Source organism: Notamacropus eugenii, chromosome 1 (assembly GCF_028372415.1).
Source record: "Notamacropus eugenii isolate mMacEug1 chromosome 1, mMacEug1.pri_v2, whole genome shotgun sequence".
Lineage (NCBI taxonomy): Eukaryota > Metazoa > Chordata > Mammalia > Diprotodontia > Macropodidae > Notamacropus > Notamacropus eugenii.
The window spans coordinates 390,782,699-390,803,443 of NC_092872.1; the positions used below are offsets into that span (position 1 = coordinate 390,782,699).

Consider the following 20,745-nt stretch of genomic DNA (forward strand, 5'->3'; position numbering starts at 1 on the left):
TGGCAAAGTTACTGATTACCCTGAAGGAGAGTCACTCAGTCTCTTAAGAACATGCTAGGCCTTCACAGATCCATAACATAATTCACTTCCTTTGGAATGGCCTGAAATTGCTTCTTGAGAAAAATCTACAATTTGTTATAGTGCTTGCCTAGGTCTTATAGTTACAGATAATCAGAGAAAACCAAGTTACCTGTAGAATCTCAGGGTGAGAATATACCCCAAGTAGCCTTCTAGGTCCTTGGGTGCAGCCTTTAGACCGAGTCCAAGTTTTATAGAACAAATTATTTTATGAAGAGGGTTTGCTCTATGAAGTTTGGATTCAGTCAAAGGGCCACACTTGAGGACCCAGAGGGCCATATGTGGCCTCAAGGCTGCAGGTTCTCCACTCCTGGCTCTAGTCCATTCCCCAACTAAAGCTTCAATCCTTTCCACAATGTTCTCAATGAATGGATATCCCACTTCCTCTTGTACCTCTTTAGGAATAAGGGTGTTCACTACTTCCCAAGGCAGCTTGTTTCAATTTGGGATAATTACTTAATTTGGTGACAAAGAGCTTATACATTGAGCTAAAATATACTTCCATATAAGTTCCAAAGTTTTAGAGTCCGAATTCACCCTCTGATAACAAGCAGCAGAAAAGTATTTCCTGTCTCTTATGACAACCCTTCAAATACCTGAAGATAGATATGTATAACTTCTTCCCTTACTGTTCTCTTTAACTCATCATCCTTTGACACAAGCACATAGATCTAGTCCTAGAAGACACCCCAGAGAAACCTAACTTAATTCTCTTATACAAAAGATGGAAGTACAACCCAAGGAGATGAAGTATCCAAGGTTATATAACTGTTTTTGAAGGCAAGTCCTCTTGCACTCAATCCTCTAATTCTAGAGTTTGGGTTATTTCTGCTATACTGTGATAGGTGTTTTCAAAGTGTCAGGCAAGGAAACTGGGGCCCAGTAAATTCTAAGTGGTTTGCCTAACCAAAGTCATGCAAAAAGAATGCAGGGTTTCAACCCAGGTTCCTTGACTGCACATCTGATGCCTTTGTGTGTGTATGTATGTGTGTGTGTGTGTGTACCATACTGAATATCAATATCCCTTAAAAATGGTATAAAATCAATGGAAACCTAGCAAGGGCTGGAATATTTCACGTAATAGAAAATGCAGTTGCATGCAGTAATGAAATGGTGAAGTGTCTCCAATAAGTTTGTGCTCTGGCTGTAGTCTGACCAGTGCACTTACACAACTTTGGTTTCTCCTTCTTTGTCTTCAGTGCTGTACTTCTATGAATTCAGCAGAAGATTACATTTGTCATTTTTTGACGTTCACATCCTATGTCTTTTTCTTAGGATTTTTAAAAGTCCATTATTTTAAACAAGATGCAGCATTTCACATACAGATGTTGCATATTTTTCCACTCTGCTTATGGTAAAATCAAATGAAAAACCTCATAGTGTTGAAATAGACCAACTTACACATAGGTCTTCAGATCCTTCCTTTAGGAATGAAATACTTTAGTGACATTAAGAGTTCTGTTGTAGATAATCAACCAAATAGCAAGATATTGTTTTTCTTTTAAAAATATTTTTTTGTCTAAGTTGAATTTCTGTAGTAGGATTCCACTAGTTACATTTATATTTCCTTTCTCAGAATATAATAAATGTCCCTGGAAAATGTGGAAGCACCCACAACAGAATATACTCCTAAATATTTCTTCTGGGCTTTTGTCACATCATTTAGAGAATCTTTAGACTGACTGCAGATGACAACTGAATTCTTTGATCAACATATATTATAACAAACTATGAATGAATTCCTTTTATAAATGCATGGCTGCTATTACCAAATAATACCCACATGATAAAAGTAGATTTATAGATAAAGAACTTTCAGTATCATTCTGAATTCTGCTCCTTTTTTTTTTTAACAGATGATGAAACTGAAGAATGTTATGTGGCTTAATCATGTCATGCAAGAAGTAAGTAGCAGATCTGTGATTGGAACTCAGATTCTCTGAGTCCAAATCTATTTATGATCTTTGCATTACGTCATGTAGGCCAAGCTCCCATTTTTACAGAAGAGCAAAGTGACATCCAGAGAAGTAAAGGAATTTATCTACTATGATGAGTTTTTTGAACTGAATAACACCATTAGAAAAACATTTGTATGTAGAAATTGGCAGAAATGGAAGAATCCTACTTCTGACTCAGAATCAACAATTTTACAAAAGACAGGAAAAAAGTAACAGATGCCCTACAGAGTTTGTCCTCACGCTTCATGCTGACAAAAATCCATTGTGTGTCTTTAAGACCAAGAGAGCTATCTCTGAGCTAGACTAAAAACAATATTAATACTTCCCTGAGAAAATAATTTATATATAAGCCCTAACATTTTCCTCCACGGCAATAATCATTCTGCCCCTCAATGCTTTTGCAATGCTTGCCTTAATTACAATATTTTTGAGTATAAGAAAGAAAAGAAACATGCTTAATTCAGAATTTATTTTAACTTTCTTGAATTTTTCTCAGATTCAAATCTTTCTTAAAGCTAGGCTAAATGTCTCAATTATCATTGCATCTCCCACAATACCTTTCACAAAAATTTTGATTAAATGAATTATTTTTAGACATATTCTTCAGTATATTTATTATCTTTCATTCAAACAGCCAGCTCAGCAATCTCTAAATTGGTTAATAGCTTTCCTGGAGAATTTTAAAGGTACAAACATCATAAAATCCAACTGAGTGGTTGGGACCTAAAGGCAAATAGGTTTGGCTGCTTGGCTTCAAGCTAAATAATTTGCAGTATTCTAGAAATTTATTTTCTTTTATATTTTGTCAATTAAACTCCCTAAATTGAAGATGAAGGTAGCTTTTCCGACTTCGACTAATACAAACCTTTCAATTTCCCATTTAACTCTGGTTAGTTTTTCTACTTCTCTAAAACTTTTGGAAATCATGTTCCTCCCCTACTACTATTTACGTGTGTTGATAAACTTAGACTCCTTTCACTCCCTGCAGAACTCTTATCTTTCCATGTCTTTCCTTTGTGTAAATAGGTTTCTGGACTTGGAATTCAAAAGATCTGGCTTCACCTCAGTGTCTCAAGTACTTTCAAATACCTATTCCTAGTGTCTCAGTTTCCTCATCTGTAAAATATGATGGGGGTGGTAGTGGTTGACATAATGTATTTTAAGGTCCCTGGCACTTCTGTTTATAATGCTAAGATGCTATTTTTCATTTCTCCTGACGTTCAGGTAAAGGAGCTTCCTCATAAACTCATTCACTTTAAGGACATTCCTAGATATATTGCAATATAATAAGAGATATAATATATTGTAATAGATAAATATAATTTATATTTATATATGTATATTTGTAAATATATAAAGATTATGTGTATAAATATATATAAACATATGTATTATATTGCAATATAATAAGACAAGGACCTAAGCAAGATAACTGAAATGAAACTAATAATCATTAATATCCAAATTTCTGGCATTAATCAATGGGGAAACTTTATTTATATATCTATTTATTTGTTCATTCATATATTTATTTATTTATCTGTTTATTTATTTGCTTATTGATGGGGAATTATTGATGTTCCTTAAATGACATATTTAAGGTAATCACATCCTATAGTCCTGATATTAATTTTGGCAAGTAGAAGGGGAGTCTATGTGTATGCGTGTGTGTGTGTATATAAGTGTGCAGGGCTTTAAAAACAAAGTGTGACTTCACTGGAACTTCAACAAGTGTCTATTATGCACCTACTATGCGCCCAGGCACTGTGCTAAGCACTAAAAATGTACACAAAGACAAAACTAGTTCTTTCTCTAGAAGGTCTTACAATCTTAAGGGGAAGACACCGTGCATACCAAATCAATATATATAAATATGATATAGACAGGAATCACAAAGGGAAGATACTACCCTTAAGAGGGTGGGGGTGGGTAAAGTTTCTTGAAGAAACTGGAATTTTAGTTGAGACTTGAAGGAAGCCATCCAGATCAGTAGGATGTCTAGGATCCAGATCACCTGACTTGTAACTTACATTCTTAAAGAACTGTCTAGAGTATTGAAAGGGTAAGTGACATGTCAGGGTACCACAGCCAATATGTATCTTAGGCAGGGTTTCAACTCAGATCTTTCTGATTATGGGGTCAGATTTATATCTATAATTGCCAGGACACCTGATAATGTTTTATTTTTACACATAAAGATAATGCTACTATGACGTTCTTAGAGAAATATGAGACAGACAACGGTAGTCTGAAAAGCACCAGACTTAAGAGTCAGCAGACCTAAGCTTGAGTCCCTGTCTTCTAGCTGCTTGTTAGCCCTTTGGTCAGCTCTCAAGGGCTGAAACTAAGCCCTTAGAAGAAACTATTCATGTGTAAAATCTGGACAGTATATGTACCAACATCAAAGGGCTACTGCGAGAGGAACTTGTAACTTTAAAAGTTAAATCTAAATTAGAGCAACTACAATTACTTCTATTACCTATTTATCTCAATCTCCAAATAAAAGTTGCCATATAAAATATAAGAAACCATCATTTGAGCTACCCTGATTCATTCTCAAGTAACAATGATTTTTATAAGTAAAATCAATATTTTAATATTAGGTTAAATATGAGTAAATATCAATTACATCATAGATCAAGGAAACGAGATAACTGCATTTGACATTCTTCATCATTATGATACGTTATATTGTCTGTTCAACCGAAGAGAAAGAAGAGGGGGAAAATAACAATAAAATATTTTACAGTTGAAGTGAGAAATACAAAAATGTCTCAATGAACATTATTTTGCATTCCAGAGTCACTTAGTATCCATGGATTTTACAGGGCAACAAGATTTTTTTAAAATATGTCTTTATTTTTGGATACTGAACTTCCTCATTGGAGCAAAATAATGGCAGCAAACATTCTTAAGAAATTTAATTTGGCACAATGTTGATTAAATTACTACTAAGGCAATACTTTCTTCTAAGTGCTATGGGGAAATGATTGTGTGTGTGTGAGTGTGTGTGTGTGTGTGTGTGTATAAATCCACTGGATATTTTTGTAGATAGAAAGATAGATAATCCATATATCATGGACTATCAAAAATATCCATATCCACACTATGCATGTATATCTATTTGTATGTCTGTGTATATATCTATGTATACATAAATGTATCATACATAGATACACACACACACACGCATATATATACCAAAAAAAATTACTACTCTCAAGGAGTTCCAACAAAGGATGCAACAAAGACACACACATTATGTATCTATCTCTATCTATCTATCTATCTATCTATCTATCTATCTATCTATCTATCTATCTATCTATCATCTTTGTGTATGTATGTGTGTATACCTACCCATACATGCACAGATATATCTTTTTATCTATCATCTATTTATCTCCATGTAGATATAGATATTTATCTACATAGAAATCACAGTGCTTGGCACATAGTGGGCACTTTACAGTGCTTGCTGTATTGTTCTGAGCAGGATTTTGGCATTTGGGGCATTGAGGTACTCTTAAGGAATTTTTCTTTAAAAAATACAAAATGTGTGCTAATTTTGGGGAAGTTTGATTTCTAATTGTGTGTTCAAATCAATATTGTCATGCTATATCTCTATTCCTAACAGATTAGTTTAATGAAAATATTCTTATACTTTTACAGTGTTTTTTATAAAATACAAATGTCTTTAGCATGACTTGTATTTAAAATGATTAGATATAAATACATAGATATGTATACACACATATGTGTAATATATATGTATGTATATGTGTATGTGATGAGCTATTTGTCATAATTAAACAATGCTCCTTACAGAAGTTCTGACAGAATCTTGACAGAATCAGTTCTGGGTCATAATAGAGAGAGCACTTTGTATGAAAGTATCACCTTCCAATTGTTTGGTGAGAGGAGGTATTATAATGCTTCAGGAAATTCACAATATAAATGGACTTGAAAGGACATTTTGCCGTGTTTGATTTAACCATTTAAAAACCTGACTTTTGGTATGAATTTGAGTTACTAAATTAGAATATACAAATTATCAAGCTGTACCTAGTACATGGGTGATATATTCATAACAAAACAAAGTTTATAGCCTGTGAAAATAATTGACTGAAAACAAACCATTGTAGGAGTAGGATCGAGAATATAAAGAGTCATTTTACCCTTCAGGTAGATGTCATGTATAACATATGAGTAACATAGTTTAAACACCATAAACTGACCATCAGAACTCAAAATAAATTCTCCTAATTGACATTCTACAAAATACTAACTCTCTTGGAAGGTTATCTACCAGAACAATTAGGGTGGGACTGGGTCTTAATTTGTACTAGGAACTCATGCCATCCCTACCTCTTCACCCCATCTTTGTATACCCTTAAAACCCTAAACACACTAGCTAAGTGCTTTACATGCCAAGCACCTTTAACTACTACTCAACCCTTCTCATCGCTCTCAAATATTGGCTTAATGGTTGGGTAACATTGGGCACTGAATATTTTATAGTTGTTGTTTGTCCTTTGTTTTCAAGGAGGATCAACGACATCATGAGATGATGTCTTGACTTGTGCTTGAATTGGATTTAAGTGAGGCAGAGTTTGCCCAAAGTCATCACCCTCACTCTCTCCTCTAGCATCAGCAAAGTCCAGTAGCAAGACAAAAATCAAGCTGACTGGAGATGGTTTGGTGTCTTTGATGTCTGACTAAGCTCTCAGCACTTCACAGTACTTACTTCAGATAAACTGGATAAGAGTGGGGCAGAAATTGGACATAGACCAATGCTTGACACCATACATAAGAATAAAGTTCAAATGGATACAAGATCTACATATAAAGACTGATATTATAGACAAATTAAGGGAGCAAGGAATAGTGTATTTGTCAGATTCATGGAGAATGGAGAAATTTATGACAAAACAAGAGAGAGAGACCATTGTGAAGAACTTCAGATGCCCATTCTACCACAGAAATCTCCACATGCTTGGAGGAGACATCGCCCTGACTCTCTCATGCATTTGAGATCTATTAGTTACTGTCAACTTGTTTTAACTCATCTACAGAGATGGTTTTACTAAGGTGTGGCTACTGTACATGCTACTGCTTTTTAAAGCTACAGGTGAGAGTTGGATTGCAGGTGGACACCAAAGGTCAATGAGAAAATTTACAAAGGGCAAGTCCCCACACCAGAGGTGCTAATTCTCCCTGAATACCCCATACAAACCCATATCCACTTTGTAGTATGGGCAATGAGTAACTCCAGTCCCCAATGCAATTGCTCACCCAAAACATCACTGGTGGTAAAACTTGGAGAATGTACAAAAAAGGGTCAGAGCAACAGTTAAGGAAAGGGCATTAATACATATTTCCCCAGATATGGAATTAATACATATTCTGCAGTGTAACAAAAACACAGTGACCTAGCAAGTGGCAGTTTTGACATGCTCTTGGACATGTCCTACTGTGAGACTTCAAGTTGATATCTTCATAAAATAAAACAGAAAAAATATTTCAACCTCTATATAAAGCCAGATTGAAACTAGATTGACTAGGTGTTCAATAGGATTTAGAGAAGTACTTACAGCTTTCAATCTCTAGGGTGCAATTTTGTTCATCCAGAGGGTATCTGCGCAGATCCATCATGCAAGCAGCTGTTGTTGTAATCCTAAGGAGACAATAGAAATGAAGAACACCATTAGTATACCTCATATCTAAATTAATGTGATGAAGACCAGGGAGGCAGGATAAGATCCTCTGGGACTGTCATCCAGGCACTTGGATTCTAGTACTAGGTCCATCACTGTCTATCTGTATGACTTGGAACAAGTCTTCTTCCTTCTCTGGGGTTATTTTTTGCTCTTTTGAAAAATGAGAGGTTTGGTTTTGATGATCCTTAAGGTTCTTGTCAGATGAAACAAACATTTTAGAAATCTTTGATCCTTCAGGTTTTCCCCACGCCCTATTTCATATTTGACAATCTTCAGTTATGATCTTCTCTATATGTTCTATATATAACATATATTATCTTCAATTTTTCTTTATTTTATTCATTTCTCTTCCAACTACTATCCTCCTCCTCCAACTTCAGTATCTGAATTGTTCAAGCTTTCCTCTGTTTATTAATATTACGCATATCTCACTGAATATGTACTTTAGTATAACTAGTGATGAATTTTCCATTCACACTCTCATTTGGTTTGAGTGAATGACATTTTTCTGAGTTAATATCTTCCATTCAAGTAGAAAAAAAAGATGATTATGGAAGAACTAGGAGAACTTTTGATATGTTTTCATGTTGAATGAATATTTTTACTTGAATAAAAATATACATTTCCCCCCATTTTTACTTGCAGGTGGAAAAACTGCTCAAATATCTTGGGGCTCACTGAGAAATTTGTCTCTCTTTTTAAGCCTCACAGTAGGTAATAGAAAGATATTCCTAAATATTTTTCATAAAATGTTTGAAAATCACCTGAAATAAATACATTTAGAAGCAAAAATGAAAAAAAAATGACATCTAAATTCCCTCCTATCAACATTAAGTTCACATAACATTGTCTACAGATTAATGTCACTAGTCTTCCCAAAACCAGTCTGGTCTTTAATGTTCCTTCCCTCCTTAAATTACTTTGTATTTACTTATATTTGTACATTCTATATACTCTCAGTAAAAGTAAGCTGCTTGAAGGGAGGGACTGTTTTTATCTCGGTATCTCCAGATCCTAGCCCTGTCTGGTAACTGAAACAGCAACTTAATATTTGTCTAATACATTGATCGACTAACTGACTGTTGAATCAGACTAATTATACTAAAACCAGGATTAGTTTCAGGATGAGGATCCTAAGATGGTACTTTTGTTGTAGGTGGGGTATATTTGCTTGGATTTTATACTTTTCTTTCTTTCTATTCAACATTTTTGTGGCATGAGAACCCTGCCATGGTCATAAAGTTCTGTACTAAGCAGAGTAAGAAGTTTAAAAAAGAAATAGTACTTTATTAGTTTTCAGTTATCATCAGAAAACAAAACAAATAGGAGTTTTGGGAGCAGATCAGTCAAATAGACAAAGAACTATAAACAGTTACACGTTTAAAGAGAGCTATGTATAGCAAGGCTGAAAAGTTGTGAAGTCTGAAGCTGTTTTGATGGAGCTGACTGAGGTTTGATCTGCTGATTAAAACACAAACAAACAACAAACAAACACAGATATTGACTTCATGCAGATGAATGGCTCCATACTAACTCACTGTTGAGTGTTAGGAACAGGCATGTTAATACTCCCTGGGGAAAATGTTTTCTATTGAATTCCAATATAATATAAAACAAGTACTGATGTTTTTCTCCTGATAATTTATTTTTACCGCTCTCACACACACAGTCACCTAGAGTATATTGTTCAAAATGTTATGTTACTACAAATAATCAAACCAGTGATAGACATAATCAGCTAAGTACACATTTAAGGTTTGTAAAGTTAGTATATAACCCAGGTACCAATTAGTATAAATAATAAATCCCATGGACATACTATTGAAATTTGTATTACATATTTTCATTTAGCTGGAACTAATTAACATATTTTACATCACTATAACTTAAAATAGTGTGACTTTTAGTAACATCACCATTTCATGGGGTTCATTATTCACAGTAGCTGGGAGGTGGTGCTACTTCATTTCTTCAGAAGGCATTTATCCATCAACCTCAGCTATCTAGACAATGACGACCTTTACAAAATCATAATCTCCACGAGAGCAAAGTTTGTAATATTTAAAATATGGTGCCTCGCACACAGAACACACTTCGTAAATTTTTGTCCGGTTGGAGTGAAATAAGCAAAAAAGGTGACTGAGATGCCAAAGGAGATGGTTATGTTCATGTTCATGTTCCTGTTCATATTGTACCTTGTTATTAACAAAACACTTTCCTCACAAGAACCTTGTGAATTCCATAGTATTAATGGTGTGAGCAGTGTTGTAGCAAAGCAGTGAATTTGGGATATGGAGACCTGAGTTTAAATCCTGCTTCTCACACTAACTACCTTTGTGAATTTGGGCAAATCACCTTTCCTCTATTTCCTCATCTATAAAATTAATTGGTTATCTTGCCCTGAAGGAAAGCAGAAGGGAAGAGGATAAAAGAAGGGGAGGATTGTAGAAGGGAGGGAATGTTAGGGAAAAGAGCAATCAGAATAGATGCTGTCTTGGGGTGGAGGAGGGGAGAAATAGGGAGAAAATTTAGAACTCAAAATCTTGTGTAAGTGAATGCTGAAAACTAAAAATAAATTAATCAAAATTAAAAAGGTAAAGTAAGGAGGGGAGCTGGATTGGGTGACCTCTCCAGTCTCTTTCAGCTCCAAAATCCTTTAATTGTATGACTCCAGTTTCATAGAGGAAAAAAAAATTGAAGTTCAGACAACTCAGATATTATACTAAAGTTACATGGCTAGTAAATTACTGGTTAAGCTGATACATATAGTAGGTCTCATGACTCTAAGTAAAATATCTTTTAGACCAATGGTGTCAAACTAATATAGAAAGGAGGGATTGCTAATCTACATATAAGGATGCCTATGGGCATCCTTATGCCTATAGACTTAGTTTAGAAATGTAATGTCAGCTACATTTTATTATATTTTTATATTATTAAATATTTTCCAATTACATTTTAATCTGTTTTAGCCTGCACTCCATAGTGTTGCTTGTCTCATGAAGTCTGTGAACTGCTTGTCTGACCACTCTGCTTTAGGATACAATACTTAATCTTTGAGTTGATCAACCAAAGCTCAAACACCTAAATTATGTGTCACTCAGAGACCATTTACTCTGATTTTAGATATACTTGTAATAACCTTAGCTAACTGGTTTTCTGGCTCATAAGGAATCATAAGAATCTGATTAGAAGGCTATGGGGAGGCATGTACCAGGGAGTAACAGCTGACTGCAAGTAAAGAGACAGTAAAGAAATTTTAAATAAATTGAAAATTAAGAAACTAGACTCAGTAATCAATAGGCAGTCCTTACCTTCTCCTAGTACCTACATAACATGAAGAGAACTAGAAGAAGGTTCCCAGATGGCAGGTGGACTCCATATGGAGCATTTATAGAGGGACATGGGGAAGAGCTGTAGATGATGAAAAGGTATGGATGGGATGAGATGCTACCCATAATGATCAGATGACAGATCTATCCAGTACCCAAGTAAGTACCATAAATATTTTGTGGCACTGAATTTCCTATGAATGGACAAAAATCTAACTTGAATGCTAACCATGTGAACTAGTCACATTTGTTTCAAGTGTACAAATCCAAAATAAAGTATGTTGGGTCAGTTAGGTGGCACAGTGGATAGAATACTGGCCCTGGAATCAGGAAGACCTAAGTTCAAATTCAGCCTTGGGTCAGACAATTGACACTAGTTGTGTGGCCCTGGGTAAGTCACTTAACCTCAATTGTCTCAAAAAACTAAACAACAAAATAAAATATGTAAGTTCTGACCATAATTCGTTCCAACCTTAAGATTACTCTTGCACTCATGAATTATTTTCTTCATCATATTCCTGATAACTCATGCATCAACATCCATCTTTAAACGTAAAGATAAGGGTAAAAGTCAAACCCATCACTACCAAAAAAAGTTTGAGTGCAGTTTCTTCACTAATTTTCAGAACACCCGAGAGGTAAGACACGCGAGTCTCTGTTTCTTGTTTGTCTTTTGATTTAAAATTCAGTAAGGTGTCTTCAGGGAAAATCAATAAAACAAATAACATTTAATGGACTTTTCATGAAAATGCCTACTTGTAGATCTTAAAAAGGTTAGTGTGGGGGAAAAAATACACCTTAATCTTTCTTAAATCACTCTCAACATGTCTGCTAGGACATTATTAAATCTGAGTAGTAATCGTTTAGTGGGTGTCCCAATTAACTCTAAGGGTTATTATAAAATGTACTATAACTTACCTGACCCCAAATGAAACCCTCACTGATTCACGTGGAGGGAATCCTTTTGATGAAGAGGAAATAACAAATGAGGCTTAGGTTTTTGAAAAGCAGAGAAGTGCCATCTCTGGAGTTCAGTTACACAATTTACTGCTGTAGAGGTTAACATTATGCCTTTCTTGCATGTGTAGATAATTCAGCCTCGTGGTAGAATGGGGAACAATAACAAAGCTGGGTTTGGAGTCAGAGGTCTAGATACCATGCCCAACTATGTGGCCTTAAGCAATCAGTCATCAATCTAGCAGCCTTTATTAAGCACGTATTATGCGGCCATAGGGCTGGAGATATGAACTGAAAGGCAAAAGCAGTCCTTGTGGTCAATTAATCTCTCTGGTTTCAGTTTCTTAATCCTTAAAATAAGAAGGTTGGACTAGATGATCTATGGCCTATCTAGTTCTAAATTTATGAAATGAAAGGCTCAATTTGCTATTGTGTAGCCTTTTAAGTACAACTCTGACCATAAAACTTAGACATTAAAATTTTAACACTGAGTACATAAATTAGAAGCATTGAATCTTTGAGATAGGCATATATTTCCATTTTCTATAAACCAGTCATTTTCCCTTCTGATTAACTTAGAGAAAAAAGTTTCACGATGCGAAAAAGTAAATTATTTTGTGATTTCATTCTAGGCTTTCTGGGATAGGGGCTTAATCAAAGGTCTTATATTCATATCGTATGGCATCTACTCTCACCTCCTATGAATTTTGCAGTGTGCCTCTGAAAGGTTGATGACTGGAAATGAAGTGGGGAAAGGACTTTATCTTCCTTGATTTAGACATTATGTCAATTAATGCTGCCAAAATAATAGATCTCTGGCAGTCCCTAAAATCAGTAAATCAATAGCTTTCTTTGTATTTCTCTCAAGAATTTTTATCCACACAATAACAGGTACTTTTTAGGACTATGATAGCAGATTTACCAATTACACTATTATTTCAAATTTGAATGTGACCAATCACCATTACTGAGAAATAGTATCTAAGTGCATTTACCCTTTGGCATAACATAATTCACAATCAAGGAAAATCATAGGCCAGACAACATGGATTGCCTGAAGATTTATAAGAATCAAGGTATTCATGAAAAAAATATTATTCACTGCACAAGATCTCAGTCATGACAAGACTGGATAAATGGTTCAAAAATATTTAGCTTTTAGTAAAGAAAATATAAATTACAGCTTTAAGATTATTTAAGTATATCATAATCTAGAAAATGGGTACTCTTCATGTACTTTGTTTTTCCTGTTTGAATAGCTAAACCAAATTCTTTAGAATAATTAGGAATCTTATTTAGACTGTTCTGCAATGCTCCTTGGATGAAACGTAAATAGCAGAGTATCACCCTCAAAAACATGGAGGACAAAATTATCTACAGGGAATTCCTCAACTTGGATTCTATGCTTGATCTCCTCTAAGGCAGAGATGACTATTTTTATTGAACATAAATTTCCCACTTATTATACATACACATATATATGTATGTGTGTGAATGTGTATACATATGTATACATATGTGTGTATGTGTATATATATATATTTCTTTTAATCAATACAGCTTGTCAAATAAGCTTGTCAAAAACAAACAAAATTGTTTTATCTTCCAAGGGATATATAGTTTTGACAATGTATAGGAAACACCTCATTGAATGAAGCAGAACAGTCTTATGTGGCACTTCCAATGAAATCAAAAGATTTTTTTTAATTGGTCATCAAAGAGTAAACATAATGGGTTCTTGTATCCCTTTCATTCATCTTATGGAATATTACTTACAAAAACCTGATTGTTTCCTCTTAATACTATCAAAAAGCATGCTATTAATGTGTGTAAATAATTTTTATAAATTGTATGCATGTGTGTGTACATAAACATGAGAGTAATGGTTATTGATATTCTCTTGGTCACCTTTTAAAAGTAATAAATAGGAAGATCTGATACTTCTCTCAACATTGTTTGGAATTTTCCTTTCCATTAAACACTTTGAAAACCAGTCCCTCAAAGCCCTCAAAACTGTGTCACTTCCTGCATGAGTCTTCACTGTGTCTACTTGATCTAGTCTGGCCACTTTTCCCAGTATGGTGCAGTTTTGAGTCATGGAACATTATTGCCTCTGAAGAACTCCAATCAGGGATCAAACAAAGGAACCTATGGAGAGTTATATATAGCATACAAGCAATTGCAAAAAAAACTAACCCCAGAGACACTATTTTTTAAAAAAAATAAGCAAAAATAGGAGGGTGATTTGCAGCTTTTGTGATGAGTAAAGGACAGCCAGTATAGTCAATAGACAGTCTGCATTTTCAGTTGGTAGCATATTAAGTTGGTGCAATGTCAAGGGAAAATAAATTTCCCAGAAGATTGGATTTTGGGGAGGATATAGATGAGAGTAACACAGGATGGACAGGCAGGGTTAGGTGAGGACCTTCATTGTTCAAGGGAAGATTATACACACACACACATACACACATATATACATATACACAAGTATACATGTACACATACAAACATATATGTGTATACACATATATATTCTTGAGATCATAGACACATTTGAATATTTATTACTATTTATTGATACAAAAGAAAAAGAAGAATTTCTTATTATGTCTTTGTACAAAAAAGGTTTTAATCATAATCACATTTTAGATTCCATTCCATTCTGAGTCATTTTAATTTAAAATGCATTTAAATTTTTTTTAGGATGTATTTTGAAGCAATAGAGAACAAGATTGATTATTCAACTGTGTATGACATACCAGTATGCATGTGGTTGAAAAATGATGATTAGTTCAATTTGTCTTTTTTATTTTTTACAGAAATTTCAACATTTTTAAGCTATATTTTACTGTGCTAATGACCACATATTCCATTCTTTCTGAGTAAGCATTCCAAAATCTGCAAAATTAGTAATGAGCTGTGGCTAACTCTGCTATGAATCATACTAGCAACTTGTGAAAAATAAGCAAGAAAATTAATCTTAAAAAAACCCAAATTTAAGGTTGTTTAGAAAGTAAAAATTAAAAACACAGTGACCCTATCCAACATCTTAGTTTCCGTGTCATGGAATGGGAATTGCCTTAGATCAAGACAGTATATAGAAATGTCCAAGATTGAGACATAAAACTCAAGATACCTAAGTTTTAACCTGAGATCTGGTAGGGGAGCTTGGCTAAGTCACTTTCCTATTTTGAGGTTTTTAGTAATAAATTCAGAGTATTTAACTAGAAGATTGCCAGACTCTTCAAACTTTAACATTCTATAATTCTATTTCATTCCCTTAAAATATACAAAACAAAACATGTTATTCATTAGTGGAGACAACCACTTTTGTGTGAAACTGAGCTATAGGAACCTTGTAGCTCACTTTGGGCAAATAAACTCAAATGGAGTCCTTAAAATTCCATAGCCAAAGAGGCTACTTCCTAATATCTCACTTGGTCCATCTTAAGAATATAGCTATTAATTTGTTGGGTTTCTTACCTCTCAAAAAATCACAAGAAAAGAATTTAACACAAAAAGAATGTACTATAACCTCAATTGTTAATATTCTGCTTTGATGTCACTCTTCACAATGGAATTGCGCTTCCATTCAATTCCAGAATTAGTGACTTTTCCACCTTTGTTCAAATACTCAAAGTACTGGTTTGTCATGGCAACATAACTAAATTCTCCTTTTACAATAACATTCTTTCTGATTTCTTCCCAGTGAGTGGAATGAACACTGGACTTCAAGTCAGAAGAGTTGGTTTTTGTTGTTGGCTTAGCTATTACCTAGCTTTATGCCTTTCAGTATGTACTTTTACCATTTGGATACTCATTCTTTAAAATGGCAACTTAAACAACAAAAATATTATAGAAATTCCAAAACTTCAAGTGTACAACCCTTTTAATAGGAAAAGAAGAAGATATAAATAATTGTGGAAATAATCAATGTTCCTGGTTAGGGTATATCAATATGATATAAATGATTGTATGATTGAAATTGACATATATTTAGTGCTATGGGTCAAACCACCAAGGTATTACTTTATATAATTAGGCAAAATAATAAGTATTATAAGAAAGAAAAAATCAATAGGAAAATTTAAAAAAAGCCATGAATAGTGCCTAGCATTATTAGCACTACCAGATCTCAAATTTTATTATAAAGAATTATTGGTCAAAAATATTTGATGCTAATTTACAAAATAAAGAAAAGGACAATAGATCAGTGGAATAAAATAAGTAGAACCTAGAAGCAAGTAAATAACATATCTCAGATCACAGGGAAAACTCTAACAGTTTTACAGAAAATAGATTTGGACTAGTATCTTATATAATCTATCACAGAAAGTCCCAAATGGATGAATGATCCAATTACAAAAAGTAGCAAACATAATTCAAAAAAAAAGCAACAGAGGATATTGCAAAGGGGCATTTTTCACAATTATAGGGAACGATTTACAACCAAAGGATAGAGATGATTATAGAAGACAAAATATATAATTTTGATTACATACTTAAAAACTTTTGCACAAAATTAACTAGTGCACAGAATAGAATAGAATAAGAGCAGCTTTTCACAAGAATAAAAACTTCACATCATCTCTCTGACAGAAATATGAAACTGAAACAACTAGTTCTTTTAGATGAGATTAAAAGCCATTTCCAATAGATGTGTAATCAAAAAATGCAGTTTTCAAAAGAAGAAATATAAACTACCAGCAACCATATGAAATGATATAAATTATTAATGAGTGATACAAATAAAAACAATTTAGAGGTTTCAACTCATAACCATGCATTTGACAATGATTAAAAACACATACTTGATGTTAGACTGACTTTGGGAAGACAAGACATCTTTAAAACATTTTTTGGTAAAGCTCTGTTTTGAAAAACAGTTTAAAATTATATGATAAATATTGCTAAATTGTTCATATACTTTGATCTAGCATTTCCATTCCTGGGCAAATTGCCCGAGGTCAAAAACTGGAAAGATTCTATTTGAACCAAATACTTAATTGCAATACATTTTTGTATTAGGGAAAATGTGGAAACAATATAGTTTCCCTTTGACTGGAAAAACAGATTTAATGAAATATTTTTGAGCTTTAAAAAACAATATAAGTATTGAATTCACCAGAACTAGGAGAACATCATATAAAATGAAAAAAAATCAGCATAAGGAAGACAATACTAATAGAAATCAGTACACAGATCAAGTACAATGTTCCTTACTGTGTTCCAGATGAGATATACTTTCTTCTTCTCTGGAGAGAAGTGGCATACTACAATTATTACGAATTTCACTTTGTTTGTTTCTTTTATTTGTTTTTTGACATCGAATGAATCATGAACTATTGAGGGGTAGTTGATGGGAAATGAATATAGAGTAACAAATAAAATGAATCAGGAGACCATTAACATAAAAAGAAAATAAAATAAGAGGTATAAACTAAGCTATTTTAAAGATTCTTTCCAACTTTGAAATGTGGTGATTTATGAAAATATATTACATATTCCATGGTTCTATATATGTTTCATTTTTACACTATTCACCAGATAAAATAGAGCATTTCATTGCTGTATATTGTGTTCAAGACAATTATGGAGAATAAATCAGTCCAAAACAAATCAATAAAAGTCTCTCTCCTAAAAATTAAATGTAATACACTTTCTTTATTGAAAATCCTTTGCACAGTGTTCTTTGTTCATATTTTTGAAACATATTCTTTTTTGATTTCTTTTTTTAAAATTTATTTATTTTCAGTTTTCAACACTCATTTCCAAAGATTTTGAGTTCCAAACTTCTTCCCCATCTTTCCCCTCCCCCAACCCAAGACACCTTGCATTGTGATTACCCCTTCCCCCAATCTGCCCTGCCTTCTGTTACACCCCCCCTTCTCTTATCCCCATCTTCTCTCTTTTTTTGTAGGGCAAGATAGATTTGTATAACCATTACCTGTATTTCTTATTTCCCATTTGCATGCAAAAACATTTGTTCCTAAAACTCTGAGTTCCAACTTCTCTCTCTTCTTACCTCCCCACTCTTCCCCATTGAGAAGGCAAGCAATTCAATATAGGCTATACATGTGTAGTTATACAAAATACTTCCATAATAGTCATGTTGTGAAAGCCTAACTATATTTCCCTCCATCCTATATTGCCCCCCCCATTTATTCTATTCTCTCTTTTGCCCTTGTCCCTCCCCAAAAGAGTTTACTTCTAATTACTCCCTCCTCCCATTTGCCCTCCCTTCTATCATCCCTCCACACTCCACTTCTCCCCTACTTTCCTGTAGTGTATGATAGATTTTTATACCAAATTGAGTGTGGATGTTATTCCTTCTTTGAACCACATGTGATGATCAGTTAAGGTTCTAATTACTTCATGATGCTTCTCCTAATGCCACCTACAAGAAATGATTTATCCCTCCTTAAAATTCTCCTAGCCGTTTTTATAGACTTCTTTGTATTCATTGCCTAATACTCTTCCTGTAGACCAGTACTGTCAAACTTAAATAGAAAGGGATACCTGCAGGCCACATGTTGACTCAGAAGACCACAAATGAACATTATCTATACTATATTGTAGTTTCATTAAAAAAATTTCCAATTACATTTCAATCTTGCTTGAGGACTGTGGATATGAGTTTAACACCTCTGCTCTAGACTATAAACTCATAGATAGTAAGGACTATTTGTGTTTATTTCTCCTCAACACCTAGCCCAGTGCCTTGTACAGAGAAGGGCCTCATAAATGCTTATAAAATAGAACAATTACAGCAACCTAAAATTCCATTGTTCTATTGTACTTAGTTCTATATCACTTGAGAAGGAAGGCAATGGAATATCATCCTAACAATTAGACCTGTGACAGAGTGAATTGGACTGGTTTGGGAAACAATAGCTTTCCTCTCACTGAAGGTCTTCAACTAAAAGCTGGGTGACTATTTGTTAAATATCTTGTAGAAAAGGCACTTTTGTTTAGGTACAAGTAGAATGGGATAATTTCAGTTTTCTTTCTCTCCACTAGCTAAAATCTTAAGTAAGATCATGAAGAAAATTCAAGTCTCATATCCACTGTAGTATGTTATTCAAGATACTCAGTAAATACCCAATGAAGGAATGGATCCTTACATGATCATTTCAGACCACAAATATCATTTAATTTTCATTTTACTTTTTATGCTTTAATATCATCCTAGCTAACTCTTTGAGATTTGGAATGGGGTTCTTCTCACCTACCCACAGTGCTTCTCACAATGCTAGAAGAAAAGTAAGCATGGAGTAATAGTTGATTTGTAGACTCATTGACTGGAGTGTTAATCCATTCTGAGATCTGCTCTCAGACCACTCTGAAATCCATTTGACCTCTTAGGTTCTATTCTGCTTTGTTCAACTCCACACAAGATGTCCCTGTTATGCTCATCACCTCTAATCTCAGCATCATCCTGCTAACTCATGACTTGGTGGCTCCCTCAGCCTCCTCTCCTCTGTCTGGAGGGCTGGAGCATAGAGTTTCAAATTTCTCTCAATCCCTTCCTTTACAGAGGGCAGAAACTGGACTTTTCTACTTACTCCACTCTGCATCTGCTGCTATGCTTGGTTTCATGTTCATGGAACAAGAAACCTATTGTTCCTTCCCCTCCTGTTACCTAGTTTCTTTTGTGTGTTGTCTCTTCCCATTACACTGTAAACTCCCTGAGGGAAGGGCTGTCTTTTTATTAATTGTATTCCCCAAATGATTCGAACAGTGCCTGGTGCATAACAGGAACTTGATAAATCTTTGGATGCATTGAAAGGGATCTTAGAAATTCTCTAGTTAAACCTTTCATTTACTGAAATAAGCTCATAAAGTTTGAAACTGACTTTTTGAAGGTCACACTGTTAGTGGTAGAGTTAGGACCAGAATCTAGGACTCCTCAATCCCAGTCTAGTGTTCTTTGTGCTATGGCATGATGATATGCATATACAGATAGATAGATAGATAGATAGATAGATAGATAGATAGATAGATAGATAGATAGACAGATACATACATACATACATAGATACATACATAGATGCATAGATAGGTAGATATAGATAAGACAGAGACATAGATAAATAGTTGGTAGACAGTGAAGAATGTTAAATCACATGCTAACACTTTAATCAGGGAAACATTGTCGGTATATTTAACTCTGTTGTAAAATAATCGTACAATAATCCATAAAACACTAGAAAGAGAATGCTTAGAACCTACTGGTCTATTTTGTAAAAGTGATGCTTTTCCTGATTATCTTAACATGTTTCAATGAAGCAGATTCTCTCTGTCTCACTCATTTTAAAATACCTATTATTTTCATTCCATATTTGTAAATTTCATTCCATTTACTGCCCTGAAATCCATTTTTAGTGTTGCTTAGAACATAATGGCATCATGGTTAACTATTAAAAATGGAAACTGAGCTAACTAGGTTGCCAAACATTAAAAAATGGTTTCTCTCAGGTCCTTTATAATGACTTCTCTTGTGATTTAGGTGGATGTAAAAAGTGGGAAGCAGTCTAATGAGTAGTTCTATTCTGATTAAAAACATGAGTAAGAATATAGGCTCCTATTCTTAAATCTGGTTTTCTTCCAAACTATGTAGGTTTTGATATATTATGGGCACCTGAATCCCAGCCATCAGCTGAATCCTCTAATCTTTATCATTGACGTTTCTGTTGCTGA

General features: G+C 34.0%; 1 protein-coding gene across 2 annotated transcripts in view; it reads right to left on the reverse strand.

Annotated features, from left to right (window-relative positions):
• The window catches only part of GABRB2 (gamma-aminobutyric acid type A receptor subunit beta2), a 232,852-nt gene that overhangs the window by 89,714 nt on the left and 122,393 nt on the right, over window positions 1–20,745 (reverse strand). For both annotated transcript variants that reach the window (XM_072630897.1, XM_072630898.1), the window contains exon 5: window positions 7,631–7,713. In XM_072630897.1, the coding sequence (XP_072486998.1) occupies window positions 7,631–7,713 (83 nt within the window). The remainder of the gene's footprint in view (window positions 1–7,630; window positions 7,714–20,745) is intronic.